The sequence below is a fragment of the Muscardinus avellanarius genome (genome assembly GCF_963383645.1).
Source record: "Muscardinus avellanarius genome assembly, chromosome: 3".
Classification (NCBI taxonomy): domain Eukaryota; kingdom Metazoa; phylum Chordata; class Mammalia; order Rodentia; family Gliridae; genus Muscardinus; species Muscardinus avellanarius.
In genome coordinates, this window is record NC_137788.1 from 106059575 (window position 1) to 106074451 (window position 14877).

At 44.6% G+C, this 14877-nt stretch overlaps 1 protein-coding gene across 1 annotated transcript in view; it reads left to right on the top strand.

The window, feature by feature from the left end:
• The window catches only part of CD101 (CD101 molecule), a gene marked incomplete at both ends in the record, with an annotated part of 54185 nt that overhangs the window by 24039 nt on the left and 15269 nt on the right, over positions 1 to 14877 (top strand). Inside the window, 5 exons of the mRNA XM_080691510.1 lie at positions 574 to 954; positions 2164 to 2580; positions 6087 to 6473; positions 10728 to 11111; positions 11936 to 12340. Of these exons, the coding sequence (XP_080547636.1) occupies positions 574 to 954; positions 2164 to 2580; positions 6087 to 6473; positions 10728 to 11111; positions 11936 to 12340 (1974 nt within the window). The remainder of the gene's footprint in view (positions 1 to 573; positions 955 to 2163; positions 2581 to 6086; positions 6474 to 10727; positions 11112 to 11935; positions 12341 to 14877) is intronic.

The following is a 14877-nucleotide window of genomic DNA, read 5'->3' on the forward strand; positions in this document are numbered from 1 at the left end:
TTTCAAAGGGCCTCACTAAGTAGTAGCTGAGGCTGTCCGCGAACTGCAATTCTCCTCTCTCAGCCTCCCAAATGCTGGGATTACAAGCGTGCGCCACCATGCCTGGCGAGTCTTTTTTTTTTTTTAAGAAACTAGAGATTACTATGGAAGATTATGTTAGAAAACAACAACTACGCCGGGCGTGGTGGCACGTGCTTGTAATCCCAGCATTCAGGAGGCTGAGACAGGAGGAGCGTGGTTCGCGGACAGCCTCTGCAACTTAGTGAGACCCTGTTTCAAAATAAAGAATAAAAAATAGGGCAGGGGGTATAGCTCGGGGATCAAATATTCCTGGGTTCCATCCCCAGATGCGCAAAAAAGAAAGAAAGAAAGAAAGAAAACAGCAACTAACTGGTAAAGCCATTCCACTGCCGCTCAGCCCGCAGGAGGTGGTGAACATTTGAGCTGATGATCCCTAATAGCCTGCGATCTCATTTACCAGGATTGTAATATAGAGAATGACAGCCATGTGGTACATTGGGAGCCAGAGCACTAATCTATTTTTTATTCTCCTTTCTTTCTGCTACTTGCAAGCTAAGCTCAGCATCGGCCAGAGGGAAGTAACGGTTCAAAAAGGACGGCTGTACAGAGCAGAAGGTTACCCCATCAGCATCGGCTGCAACGTGACTGGCCATCAGGGACCGTCCATGCAGCATTTTCAGTGGTCTGTTTATCTGCCTTCCACCCCGACCAGGGAAGTCCAGATCATTAGCACCAAGGATGACACCTTCTCGTACGCGATGTATGCACAGCGGGTGCGAAGCGGGGACATCTACGTGGAGAGGCTGCAGGGCAACTCGGTCTTACTGCACATCTCAAAACTCCAGGCGCAGGACGCTGGCGAGTACGAGTGCCACACACCCAACACTGACGGGAAATACTTCGGGAGTTACAGCGCCAAGACTAATCTAACCGGTGAGCTCGAGGTCCAGAGTCACTTCTGCTGGCCAGCCCCCAAGAAACCAGCCTTTATATTGCTCCATTCACTATGGGAAGAAGAGCTCCCCAGCCCGGTGGACAATTTGGAGATTTGTTACAAGTAGGCATCTCTTAGTCTCTAAAACCATCCATTCATTTCCCCCAATCATCTGTGCTATAAGAATTTAGACAGTGTGGAGCCTTCCCAAAGCCTACTCCATACATCCCCACAGGTTAGGAATTGCAACAGCATTAGCTCAATCTTGGAGGCAGAACTTGTTAAGAGAAGTGGTATTAGTATCATAGGTGATAAGTCATTAACTTGGAAATGATTATTCCCGGCTACCATTCTCTAGCACATTTACCTATGGGGAGAGGATTGAGGTCTTTGAAATTGTCATTTTTGTCCCTCTGCCTGGTATATCTAATACCCTCTTTTCAGTTTAGCAAATGCCTCCAGGATCCTGTTTAGGTAGTACCTCTCTGTGGGACTCATGCCGACTGTCTTGGGCCTTTTGATTCACACCGCTCTCACCAGCACATACCCCAGTCTGTGGTCACTGGTTGTGTGTATGCACCTTTCCCAATACACTTCATGCTTAAGAAGAGAACGTTTGCTCAGCTCCTAGTACCATGGTTAGCTTTATACAGACTCAAAAGCATCCATTGGTTCAATCTATTGACTCACATGAGCTTGGGATATGCACTTTCATTTGAGAAAGAAAAGAGTGGTCTGGTAGTAGGATAGTTGCAGACACTTTGGTTAGTATAGTATTTTGGCCCCGACTGATAAATTAGATAGTTCAGAACTTCACTTCATAAGAAGCAGGTGAAGACCCAGGGAAATAAAGTGATGTGCCCAAGTTCATGTAGTCAGATGGGGGCAGATTTGGGGTCAAAATTCAGATCTTGTCACTCCTAGAGCTTTCCCTGGTAAGTGGTCTGTGTCTGGGTAGCTAAATTGGCTACAGCCTCTGCTGATGAAACAAAGCCAGGCTCCACACATCACTGAGCCAAGTTCCGTAGACTATACACAAATACCACTGTTTCCATGGGCAATAAGAAAAGCATGGGGAAGATGCATGGCTTGTCAAACCCAGCTCCAGGGCACACTTTAGAGACGGGGTTCAGGGTGCCATCTCCATCTAAGGTGGCTAATTGGACAGGTATGGACCAATCAGATTATCATGATTCCTTTGTTACCAGTAATTCCGGATACCCTGTCTGCCACCATGAGGCCCCAGACTCTCAGTAAGGAGGAAGGTGAACCATTGGAGCTTACCTGTGAGGCATCCAAAGCCACAGCTCAACATACCCACCTCTCTGTCACCTGGTACCTGATGAAGGAAGGAGGAGGAAGCCACGACACCAAGATTATTTCTCTCTCCAGAGAGTTTATATTGCTCCCTGGGCCCTCGTATGAGGAGAGGTTTGCAGCTGGCGATGTGCGGCTCGACAAGCTTGGGGTGGCCACCTTCAGGCTGTCCATAGGCAGCCTCCAGCCCTCGGATCAAGGCAAGCTGTTCTGCGAGGCAACCGAATGGATTCAGGATCCAGACGAAACTTGGACATGGATCACAAAAAAGCAGACAGATCAAACCACTCTGAGGATCCAGCTAGCAGGTAATTATCATCTCAGGAAACTCAGGAATTCACTGGTATGGGTATTTTGGGAATATCTTTTAATTTTATTTTTTTTAGGTCTTTAGTTGACTGAAAAAACTTAGCTAGAAAATTTGAGTCATTTTTGGCGTTGCCATCTGGAAAACCTAACTAAGAAGATGGACATTTTATTTTGGCTCTGGATTCTCTCTGGGGCAAGAGACAGCAAAGAATTAGATTGATTCCATAAGCTGGCTCTGGTTTGTTGCCATTTTGCCAGGCACTTGGTAAGCACATTATCTACCTAATTTAATTGAGTTCTAACAACCACCTATGAGGCAAGTAGTCAACTCACCATTTTATTTATGCTTATATTTATTTATTTATTTATTCACTTATGTATTTATTTATTTATTTTGTGACACTGGAAACTGAACCCATGGACAATTTTTACCTCCATGCTACACCTAAGTCTTATTTTTATACTTTATTTTAAAACAAGGTCTCACTACATTGTGGAGGGTCTCATTAAATCAATGAGGCTAGCTATGAACCTACGATTCTCCTGTCTCAGCCTCCCAAGTACTGGGATTACAAATATGTGCCACCATACCTGGCTTAAACTCACAAGATTAAAAATAGGGAATCTGTGCCACGCGTGGTGTTGCACACCTGTAATCCCAGTATATGGAAGCTGAGACAAGAGGATTATAGGTTCAAAGCCAGCCTTAGCAATTTAGTGAGGCTCTCAGAAACTTAGTAAAACTTACTTTCCAAATAGAAAATAAAATAGGTCTAGGGGTGCAGCCTGGAAGTAGATTGTCCCTGGGTTCCATTCCTGGCACCACACCAAAAAACAGAAAAAATTCTTTTTAATTAAAAATAAATAAAAACAACCAAGCATAGTGGTACACGCTTGTAATCTCAGCATTCAGGAAGCTGTGACAGGAGGATCCGAGTTCCAGGACAGCCTCAGCTACTTGTGAGGCCCTTTGTAACCCAGTGAGACCCTGTTTCAAAATAAAGAATAAAAAAAAAAGGGCTTGGGGTGTAGCTCGAAGGTAGAATGCCCCTGGGTTTCAACCCCAGTACCGTAAAAATAATAAATAAATAAATAATAATAAATGAAGAATCTAAGCTGTGTGCCATCACACCCATAATCCCAGTACTTTCAGGCTGAGGCAGGAGGACCATAGGTTTGAGGACAGTCTCAGGAGTGTAGCAAGACTCTCAGCAACCTAGCAAAACCCTGTTTCAAAATAAAAAAGATCAAAGGGTGTGGGTCAAAGGTAGAAGACCCTGAGTTCAATGCCAGTACCACAAAAAATAAATAAGTAAGTAAAATGAGGGAGCTGGGCCTTAGGCATGCTAAAAGCTTCCTCGATCTCACCCAGCTGGTGAGAGGTGAGGCTGGCATTCATAGGCAAGTGCAAAGCCCACCTACCCTGACAGCTGGTCTCAAGGAGCTCCACTTCCCAGAGTGAGGTCTGGGCTTTGCCAGTGCTGAGACCTCCTGCTCCCAACCCCTTTGCTCTGTGGGAACAGCACCATACTTCACCATCCACTGGTGTGCTTGTCAAAGTAGGCAGAAAGGCTTTGTTTGTAATTTTTTTGTGTCTTTGTCTAGGCTTTGCACCAGTGGGAGAGAGTTGTTAACACCATATCTAGCCACGGGGCTAAAAGTAAAGGTCCAGTAGTGGATTCTTGACATTTTCTTTCTTAAGTATATTGAGCTGGGCGTGGTGGCGCACGCTTGTAATCCCAACATTTGGGAGGCTGGGACAAGAGGATCATGGTTCTCGGACAGCCTCAGCTACTACTTAGTGAGGCCCTTTGCAACTCAGTGAGACCCTGTTTTAAAATAAAGAATAAAGCCGGGCGTGGTGGCGCACGCTTGTAATCCCTGCACTTGGGAGGCGGAGACAGGAGGATCGCGCTGGTTCGGAGCCAGCCTCGCTGGCTTAAGAGACCCTGTTTCCAAATAAAAAAAATATATAAAATAGGTCTGGGAGTGTAGCCCGGAGGTAGAAGGGCTTCCAGGAACCCCAGTACCACGAAAGAAAGAAAGAAAGAAAGAAAGAAAGAAAGAAAGAAAGAGAGAGAGAGAGAGAGAGAGAGAGAGAGAGAGAAAGAAAGAAAGAAAGAAAGAAAGAAAGAAAGAAAGAAAGAAAGGAAACAGGGCTGGGGGTGCAACTCAGAGGTGGAATGCCCCTGGGTTCCATCCCCAATACTGCAGAGAGAGAGAGAGAGAGAGAGAGAGAGAGAGAGAGAGAGAGAGAAGAGAAGAGAAGAGAAGAGGAGAGGAGAGGAGAGGAGAGGAGAGGAGAGGAGAGGAGAGGAGAGGAGAGGAGAGGAGTGGAGTGGAGAGGAGAGGAGTGGAGAGGAGAGGAGAGAAGAAAGAAAGGAAGAAAGAAAGAACTTATCCAGTCAGCCTCAAGTATCCAGGTTACACTCAGGGAGTCCCGGGGAGCCGTGTCACGTGCTTTCACCTAAGGAAAATCCCACCAGATCATCCCAGAGAGTAAGAAATAAGTGCTGCGACGCAGCTCAGTGGTAGAGTGCATGCTTAGCATGCACACAGCCCTGGGTTTAATTCTCAGCACCAAAAACATCAAGTTTTTTTCAAGAATATGAAAAAATATTTCATTTTTTTAAACATGCCTTTATTGGTGCACTGTCCTTGTCAATCATAACGAGGCTCAGAGCCATGGAAATGCCCCTGCCCACAGCACTTGGGGTGTTTCCCTGGGGACCTGCACCGCTCCCGGCCCCTCCCAGTGCACAATTTTGAGATGAGTATCGAAGCTCTCATGTATGTACATAACATTGTTTGAACTCTTTCTTTATCAAGTCTCCTTTCCCATCCCCCTTAATCCCTTCCACACGTTACTGTCCCTCCTCAGTTACCCTTTGTTTCCCCATTTTTCTATAGTTTCCACCTATGAGAGAAAACATACAACCCTCCACTTTTCTGAGGCTGCCTGACCTCACTTAGCATAATATTCTCAAGTTCCATCTATTTTCCTGCAAATGGCATAATTTTGTTCTTCTTTAGGGCTGAGTCAAATCCCGCTGTGTCTATATGTCACGGTTTGGTGATCCATTCATCTGTTGATGGACACCTAGGCTGGTTCCATAATTTGGCTGTTGTGAGTTGCCCGGCAATGAAATTTTAAAAAGAGAGAGAAATTAAGAAATGATAACTTATAACCTTATAACAATTCAACGTAGCATAAAATATTTATTTTTAATTAAAAAGCGTACCTAACCATACATGTATGTATACTTCTTGATTACTAGATTGTACCTAGAAAACCTGGTCTTTTCTGGGTGACTTAAGGAATCTTCGTGGGCGTTTTTTTTTTACTCCAGGGGTTTTTGGGAATGTGGGGGCTTAGCTACCGAATTGAACTGCCCCATGAAGTAGCACCTCTGAGGTAGCCAGACTGAGGGTCTCATCACTCTCTGGTTCTGGGAGGATAGACGTGGTGGGTTTTCTAAGTATTATCCTTACTTTTATTATCCAGTGAAAGATTTTGAAGTCAGCATCACAGTGGAGGGCACGCCCACCAAGGGGAAGCCCGTGGAGCTGGCTTGCCTGGTGGTGGGCAGCGGCCGGGACCCACAGCTTCAGGGCCTTTGGTTCCTCAACGGGATTGAAATTGCCCACATCGATGCCGGCGGTGTCCTGGATCTGAAGAAGGACTACAAAGACAGAGCGAGTCAAGGGCAGCTCCAGGTTGCGAAGCTAAGCCCTAAGACCTTCTCTCTCAAGATCTTCTCTCTGGGCCCAGAGGATGAAGGCGACTATAGTTGTGCAGTGGCAGAGGTGGTGAGAAGCCAGACAGGCTCCTGGCAGGTGCTTCAGAGAAAGCGGTCGGCGGCCAGCCGCGTGCAGCTGAGGGAGCCGGCAGGTATGTGAAGTGGGGGCCGCCGGCCGTCAGAGGGGCTGTTTTCAGTCTCCAGCAGTACAGGGGCCTCCGCAGATGCACTCGAGGTCTTCCTTCAGAGTTGGGTGCCGACCACATGATGCTGCAGTGAATTGGAGTAAAGTACCCAGGAGACCTTTGGAGTTCAATACCTGGGCCATTAAGTGATCCACAGCCATGCCACACCTCTTCATTTCCCAGAATCTCAGCGTCCTCATCCCTGGTCTTCAAGGCCCTTCTGGCTGCCCCAGACTCTTGCCCTCTTCTGGGTTTTTTGTTCCTAACTGGGGATTGAGTCCAGGGTTGACCCCATTCCCTGCTATACCCCCAGCCCTATTTTTTATTCTTTATTTTGAAACAGGGTCTCACTAAGCTGTGGAGGCCCTCACTAAGTAGCTGAGGCTGGCTGTGAACTTGCAGTCCTCCTGTCTAAGCCTCCCAAGTACTGTCCTTCCTCTATTTATTCATCCTCCTCCTCCTGCTCCTCCTTCTCCTTCTGCTCCTCCTGCTCCTCCTCCTTGTACTGGGGATTGAACCTAGGGCCTGCACAAGCTAAGCAAGCATTCTACTACTGAGCTATATCCCCAGTCCCTTTTTATTTGTTATTTTGAGACAGGGTCTCACTAAGTTGCCCAGGCTGGCTTTGAACTTGTGATCCTTCTTCTTCAGCCTCCCAAGTAGCTGGGGTCAGGCATGTATTGCCATACCTGGCTTATTAGTTCTAATTTTTAAGCTTTATATTTTTCTTAAAGCATAGAATACCTGTACTAATGATGCCTTCTGTGCATGTGAGAGAGAGAGAGAGAGAGAGAGAGAGAGAGAGAGAGAGAGAGAGAGAAGAGAAGAGAAGAGAGAGAGTGAGAGAGAGAGAGAGTGTTAGAGTTAGTTTTATAGTAAAGGGTTCTACTTTGTCTCTTTCTGAGGAATAAACAACCATATTGGCTGACTGTAAGACGGGCTGGCATCTTTCAATTGCCTTCTGTTAATCCCCTGTTAACCAGCTATGGGGAATGATACTTAATCCTAGTTCTGACTCACAGTGAGGAATGAAGAGCAAATGTGAGTGGCCTGACTCATTCCCTGCACTTTGTGATGGGGTGAGGCACCTGCTCAAGTGGATCTGAGTGTCTACGTGCACAAAACAGGGAAAGCCACCGCCATGGCTTGGATAAGGTCTGTCCTCCAAACCAAAGGCTCATGAGCTGGAAATGTTGTCCCCATGTGGTGATGTTGCATTAGTGAAATCATGGGGCTCCACCCTTGTGACTGCACAAATATTATTTGGGGAGCGTTGAGTGTTAGAGAGCAAGCCTCTCCCACGTGCTTGTCCCCTCAGCCTCACTTTCTGCTTCTCCTCCCTGTTGTAATGCAGTCAGGTGCCCCACTAGGATGCCAGCATCATACTTTCTGAACCCCTGAACCCCAGTCACCAGAATTGTGTGCCCAATCAACCTATTTACTTTATAAGTTACCCCGTCTTGGGTATTTCACTATTGTAACACAAAGCACACTAAGACATCCACTCGGCTTGCTTTTGCTTTGTGAAGTCTGGGTGACCTTAAACATGTTTGAACAATCAGTGCTTTCTGTGTGGAGTGAAAACAGACAAATCCACAGCTAAAATTAGGATTCTCTGGTCTGAACACTGAATTTGAAGTTGAGAAAGAATAATTGACCCAAAGCTAGCAATTTTTTTAAAATTAAAAAACAAATGTGAATTAAGTTTCTGAGGCTGGTCTTGAACCTCTTGTCTTAGCCTCCCAAGCACTGGCATTATGCCATGTGCCCCCACCCCAGAAAGATGAAATTGAACTAAAAATAAAAGAGATTCTTGCTAGACTTGCTCATCAGAGGCGTCTCCAAAGATAGCTACATTTCCCTTTTATGTCCTCCATCTCTCCACCTGCTGGAAATGAAGACGTACAAGCTTAGGCCGGAGATGTGTTGGTGTTAGTTTTCACACTAAACATTTGGTCTAACTTTCTAGGATTCAGGAAGAACAATGTGGGCAGTTTTTTTTTTTTTTTTATATTTACACAGGACAAAGTCTGTTTTGTTTTTCTCATCTTCCCTGGAACATACCAGCAACCTTTCTTTAACCTTTCTTAAACCTGATAGGTGAGAATTTGTGCTAGAGAGATCTGAAGGTGAGCTTCATGGTATGTAGCTCATAATCTTATCAACAGGGTTATGTTTCAAAGCTAAAAGTAATTCTTTGCATAGGCTGGAGTCCAAACAGGTAGCAATAGGAAAACTTATTAGCATATTTATTACGGATCTTATTTAACACTCTGTTTTGATAGTCAAACCATTATTTGAAGTATGAGCAGAGTTTTGTCATTCTATAAATATTTTCAGCAGAAGAGAGCATCCACTCTCCCAGTGAATGTATAACTTACTCATACTTGGTTAAGTTTATTACTTCTTATTTTGATGCAGTAATGACCACAAGGAATTAAGGGAAGCTCATATTTGAAAAAATGATGTTAGTTGAAACTAGTCATATTTGTTATGTTAAAGTGGTGAGATTATGTGTAATAATTTCCCCTCTAATTTCTAAACTTCAGTTGTGAATAATTTTTAATTGGAAAAAAACATCCGGGCGTGGTGGTGCACGCTTGTAATCCCCGCACTTGAGAGGCTGAGACAGGAGGATTGCATGGGTTCGAAGCCAACCTCGCTGGCTTAAGAGACTCTGTTTCCAAATAAAATATAAAATAGGTCTGGGAGTGTAGCCCGGAGGTAGAAAGCCCCTGAGTTCTATCCCCAGTACCACCAATAAATAAATAAATAAATAAGGAAGGGGAAAAAAAACACTTAAGTAATCATGCCTCTGACACCCAAAATTTGGAAGCAGATTTGTTATTCTTTTTTTTTTAACCTATGTGTGAGCATTAGCCTTCCTTCTGCCTTTGTACCTTATGTATATATATATGCATAAAACAATCATCTGAACTCCTTCCTCAGCAGGGAAGAGTAATTTGCAAATTCATTTAGATCCTCTTTAGATTTCTAATGCTGACTCTGTCTTGGTTTTCTCTTTTGCTTTTAACTACCTCTGCTTTTGCCAGTGCCTCTTATTAAACACCAACGCTAGTAGCCCGCCCTCACCGGGTGCTTCCTTGGCCAGCAGGCCCCAGCCTTCCTGTGCCCTCTTTGTTCAGTCCTTCCGGCAATGCGATAAGGTGAGCGCTAGCTATTACTACCCTCACTTTTACAAACAGAAAACAAAGGCTCAGAGAGGTCAAGCATGTTGCCCAAGGCAATTCTGACTCCAGGATTCTAATCTTAAACTTAGTAGTGCTGGGCGGCCCAGGACGCAGAAGCTCGGAATGTATCTCTGGACTGAAGCAACCAGGGCAAGACCTTGCAGGATGAATAAGAATGCACTGAATGAATGTCGGTGTTCTTATGCATCTTGAATTTCCCACCTGGGAGCCAGCCTTATGTTTACAGTCTTACACCATACATAAGGCATATGAAGGCTCTCTGTTTACAGATAGATAGATGATTGATAAATAGATTGGTTAACAGATGATAGATGGTAAGTGCATAGATTTGTGTTCATAAATATAGTAGATAGATAGTAGATAGATATTAATATATTGGTTGATAGATGATAGATATGTACACAGATATATATTTGTACATACATAGTAGATAGATAGATGATAGATAGAAAGATAGATGAATTCTCCCCAAAGTAATTATTTTTTAATGGTAGTATTATAAACAGAGATCTAGTTCACAGTGTTCATTTCTTGTACAAAATACACACGAAACTAATTAAGACTTATTAGGGAAAGATGAGTGGGATGAGAAAGAAAATTTTGAACTCTGCAGGCTTGAATCCTAATCAAACTAAACGCTTAAATTGGCACAGCTTCATTACTTTCGGGTTCATACACTCACCCTAATTCATCTAACAACACATTATTGGATGTTTGCCCAACCAGGTATGCTTCTGGAAGGGATGATCAACAAACTGATCTTAAAAAAAACAAGTGCAAATTAGAAACTGTTAAAGTGTAAGTAAGTTCTCCTGATACTCCTTTTGAGGTCTCATTTCCACTATTCAATGTTTAGCAGACCTTTTTTCCCAGGAGTGGCACACAAGGAAACAGCCTCATCTCATTTGTCACAAATAAATCAAGTCCTTAGTAATTAGATTTCACTGTATTTTAGGAAATTTCTCATTTACTTGAAAAGCTTTCTTCTTCTGAACCTTGCAATCCACAGCAAGAAGTGTGGTCGTGTCTACCAAACAGCCATCTGTGTGGGAAGGAGAGGCGCTCACCCTTCTCTGCCAGGCAGGCGGGGCTGAGAGTCCTCTGTCTGTGAGCTGGTGGCACCTCCCGCAGGACCCAGCCCAGGCCCAGGCCAAGCTTGTAGCTGGCATGGGGCAGGACGGCATCGTGCAGCTGGACGCCAACTCTGAGGGACCCAGTTACCATGGCAACAGGAGGCTGGAGAAAGTGGACTGGGCCACCTTTCAGCTGGAGATCACCTCCACTGCGGTCACGGACAGCGGCGTGTACGAGTGCAGGGTGTCCGAGGGGACCCTGCACGGGGCCAGAGACCAGCACTGGACTCACAGGATTTCAGTTACTGTCAAATCTCTGAGTAAGTGTGCAAGCAATCCTTTTCTGAACTTGCTCATGCACCATCTCACCCTGCAGTGTGATGTGTTTATGTGTTATTCTGAACCCCCAGAAATGGTGTGTGTACCCAGGACCAGAGCACAGTCTCTGGTTACCAGGTCTATTGATCAACTTCCAAAAGTTTATTCATTTGATAATGGTCATCTTTAGAGGGTAACTTGCAAGTTGTTGTTCAAGGTTAAAAACAAAAAGGGCCTGGTGACTCATGCCTGTGATTACTTGCAAGACTGAGACAGGAGGATCATAGGTTTGAGGCCAACCTTGGCAACTTTGTGAGACCTTCAGTAACTTAGCAGGACTGTTTCAAAATGAAAACTAAAAGGGTTGGAATATAAATCAGTGGTAGAGTGCCCTGAGTTTAATCCCCAGTATTGCAAAAAAGAAAAAGAAAAAAGAAAAAAAAAAACCAAAAAGTTAAAAATAAGATCCTGTGAATGGCAGTTGACTTGGAAATGAGTGTAGCATAATCTTTCCTAGCCTGGGCACAAGAGAAAGATACTGAACCCAATTGTGGGGGAGGAAAGGAGACCAGAACCCAGGGATGGAGGGCTCCACCCACCCCACAGCAGCTGCCTAAGCAGCAGGCTGGGGGAACACTGCCTAATTGTTGTGGTTCCTGAGAACGGTCAGAGACAAGGGCCAGCTTTGGAAAACAGAGGTCAGAATTCAGGAGAGTGCACTACGAATCAACTTCTGCCCCCCTATATCTAGCTCATGTTCCAATGCGGGAATGCTGCTTGGATTTGGTAAACATATTAGAAATTCTGTGTGCTTTTCTGTCTGCAGAGTCAGGTTTACAAGTCAGTCTGATGAGCCGTCAGCCGCAAGTGAAGTTAACGGGCACCTTCGACCTGTCCTGCGTGGCGGGGGCCAGCTACTCTGACCTCGAGCTGCCACTCACCGTGACGTGGCAGTTCCAGCCAGCCGGGTCTCAGGCCTTTCATCAGCTGGTTCGAGTCACCCATAATGGCACTATCGAATGGGGGGACATCCTGTCCCAGTTCCAAAAGAAGACAAAGGTTTCACGGTCTTCTTTTTATTCTCAACTCCTGATCCACGAAGCCACTGAGGGAGAGGCAGGAGTGTATCAGTGTAAAGTGGAGGTTTATGACAGAAGTACCTTACGCACGAATGGCCCAGCCAGGGCTTCTGCCACCTCTCACCCGCTGAGGATAGCTGTCACGTTACCAGGTGAGCGCCACTCAAAATGAATCCCCACTATTAAAATACAGTTCCTCCGCTGGGCATGGTGGTGCACGCTTGTAATCCCAGCTCTTGGGAGGCTGAGACAGGAGGATCGCACAGGTTCGAAGCCAGCCTCAGCTACTTAGTGAGGCTCTTAGCAACTTAGTGAGACCCTGTTTCCAAATAAAGTATAAAATAGGTCTGGGAGTATAGCATGGAGGTAGAAAGCCTCTGGGTTCCACCCTGAGTACCACCAAAAAAAAAAAAAAAAAAAAAAAATACAGTTCCTCCCAGTTCAGGTAAGTTCTTTAAATAAAGTGCCCTCACCCTGTATCTGTAGTGTATAGCTAAGTACAATATGATGAGTGCTGTCCCAGCTGACATTAAGTTAGTATGCATGGGACAGCTGTACAGGTTGCTAAACCACTGAAATTATTTCCACACCAGCTAATAACCACTGCTATGTGATCTTCCTCCATCTGTCCACAAGTCCCCACCACCTAGTGACTGAAGCGTCCTGCCTGGCATGGCAGGGCCCTGAGGGATGTGCTCCAGGGGAGAGGCCGTCTTCTAGGTAGTAACTGCCAGTTCCCTAGCTGATAATTAATGTTTGAACATCTTTCCTAGTGGTAGGGATAATTTACATTCCATTCAAATAAAATTTTCTACTTCTTTTTTTTTCTTTTCTTGGTACTGAGAATTGAACTCAAAGGCATCCTACAGCCCTAGCCCTATTTTTCTTTTCTTTTTTAATTTTGAAATGGGGGTCTCACTAAATTGCTGGGGCTGGTCTTGAACCTACAATCCTCTTGTCTTCACCTCCCAAGTACTGGGATGATAGACATGTACCACCACACCTGGCTTCTATTTCTTTTTAATGTGTTCAGGTATGAGAGTCAAAGATTTTATTATTACAGTCAAATATAACCTACTTCCCCAAATAGTAAAAGAGAAAAGAGGTTAAAAGTAAGATACAATCTATCCAGGCAGGGTGGCGCATGCCTGTAATCCTAGTATTGGGAGGCTGAAACAGGAGGTTATTGGTTCAGAGTCAGCAATTTTGCAAGACCCTCAGCAACTTCCAAAATTAAAAAAAAAGTAAAAGGGCTGGGGGTGGGGGTAGCTTGGAGGTAGAATGCCCCCTGGGTTCAATTCCCAACACCAAAAAAAAAAAAAAGTAAGACACAACCTAGAAAAGTTTTGCTGTATAGTGTATCTTTTCTCTCTTAGAACCCAGTGTTTGAGAGACTTTGAAGTCATTTAGCTCTAACAAGTAGCATAGCTTTGAACAAATCACTTAATCTGCCCAACCATGATTACCTCTTTTGCAAATTGCTAATGTGCAGCTTAAATGTGGTAACATAAAATGTGCCTAGTACAGTGCCAGAAACGTCAAGTAGATGTTCAGACACGGTAGCTGTCATATTCTGTCTGCTGCCGAGCAATATTTTTGGCAATAGTAATGATCTTCTTGTTTACTAAATCACACCTAATTTACTTGTCCTTTCTGTGACATTTGAAATTGCTACCTTAAACCTTTCTTCTTGAGATTTCTTAATTTCTAAATCCCAGGATGCAAGATTTCTTGCTTTCCTTCCTAACATCGACTGTTCCTTCCCAAGAACTTTTACAGAATTCTTCTCTTTCACATGTTCCTTCTTTAAAGACAGCTGTCCTTTGCATTCATCTTCAGCTTGCTGTCTCCTTATTCTACACTTTCTCCTGAGGTGGACTTGTCTGTACCCATGGATACAACCGATATGTTGACAACTCCCAAGTTTGCTATTCTGAAAAATTTCTCCTCTGATCTCCAGACTCATATCCAGCTACCTATGAAATATGTCTACACTAATTATAATACAAACTCACCATTTTTGTCCAAGCCACTCCCTCTACATTGTTCACCACCACCTTCTAGTGACCCAATGTACCCACCACCTACCCGTGACCCGCGGTAGAAACCCGAGTCATCAACAGTTCTCGATGTCCACCTCATGTCCACATGTTCAGGGCATGACACACCCTTTGAGATCTAACTCATTTACATCTTTCCAGCGTCATCTTTTATTTTCCATCTTGGATCTGCACTCCAGCCTCACGGAATGACTTGCAGTTGCTCAGTAAGCCATGTGCTCTCTCCTTTTCAAAGTCTTTGCTCAGTTACTTCTTTCCTTAACCCCTTCTCCATCAGAATCATTCCCATAAACGCTTAAGACGTAGCTCAGAGTTGCCTCCTCCAGGAAGCTCCACCTCACTTTTGTATTTGGGCCAGGTGGTCTTCCTGGGCACTCTGATATCTTTTGTACTTCTGTATACCTCTGTCCCATGTAGGTGACACAATCTCTAGAGCTCTGTCCCTCTTTCTCCATACTTGTTCCTGTCTCTAGACTGTAAGCCATGGAGGGGAGGTATCCACAGAGCCTGGAATAGTCTGGCATGTAATATAGCATGTGATTAATCAAAGTTGGGTGAAGGACTAAAGGGACCTATTGGCAAGACAGTAAGTTGCTACAAAAGTAGAGTAGGTGGTGCAGCTAGAAGTT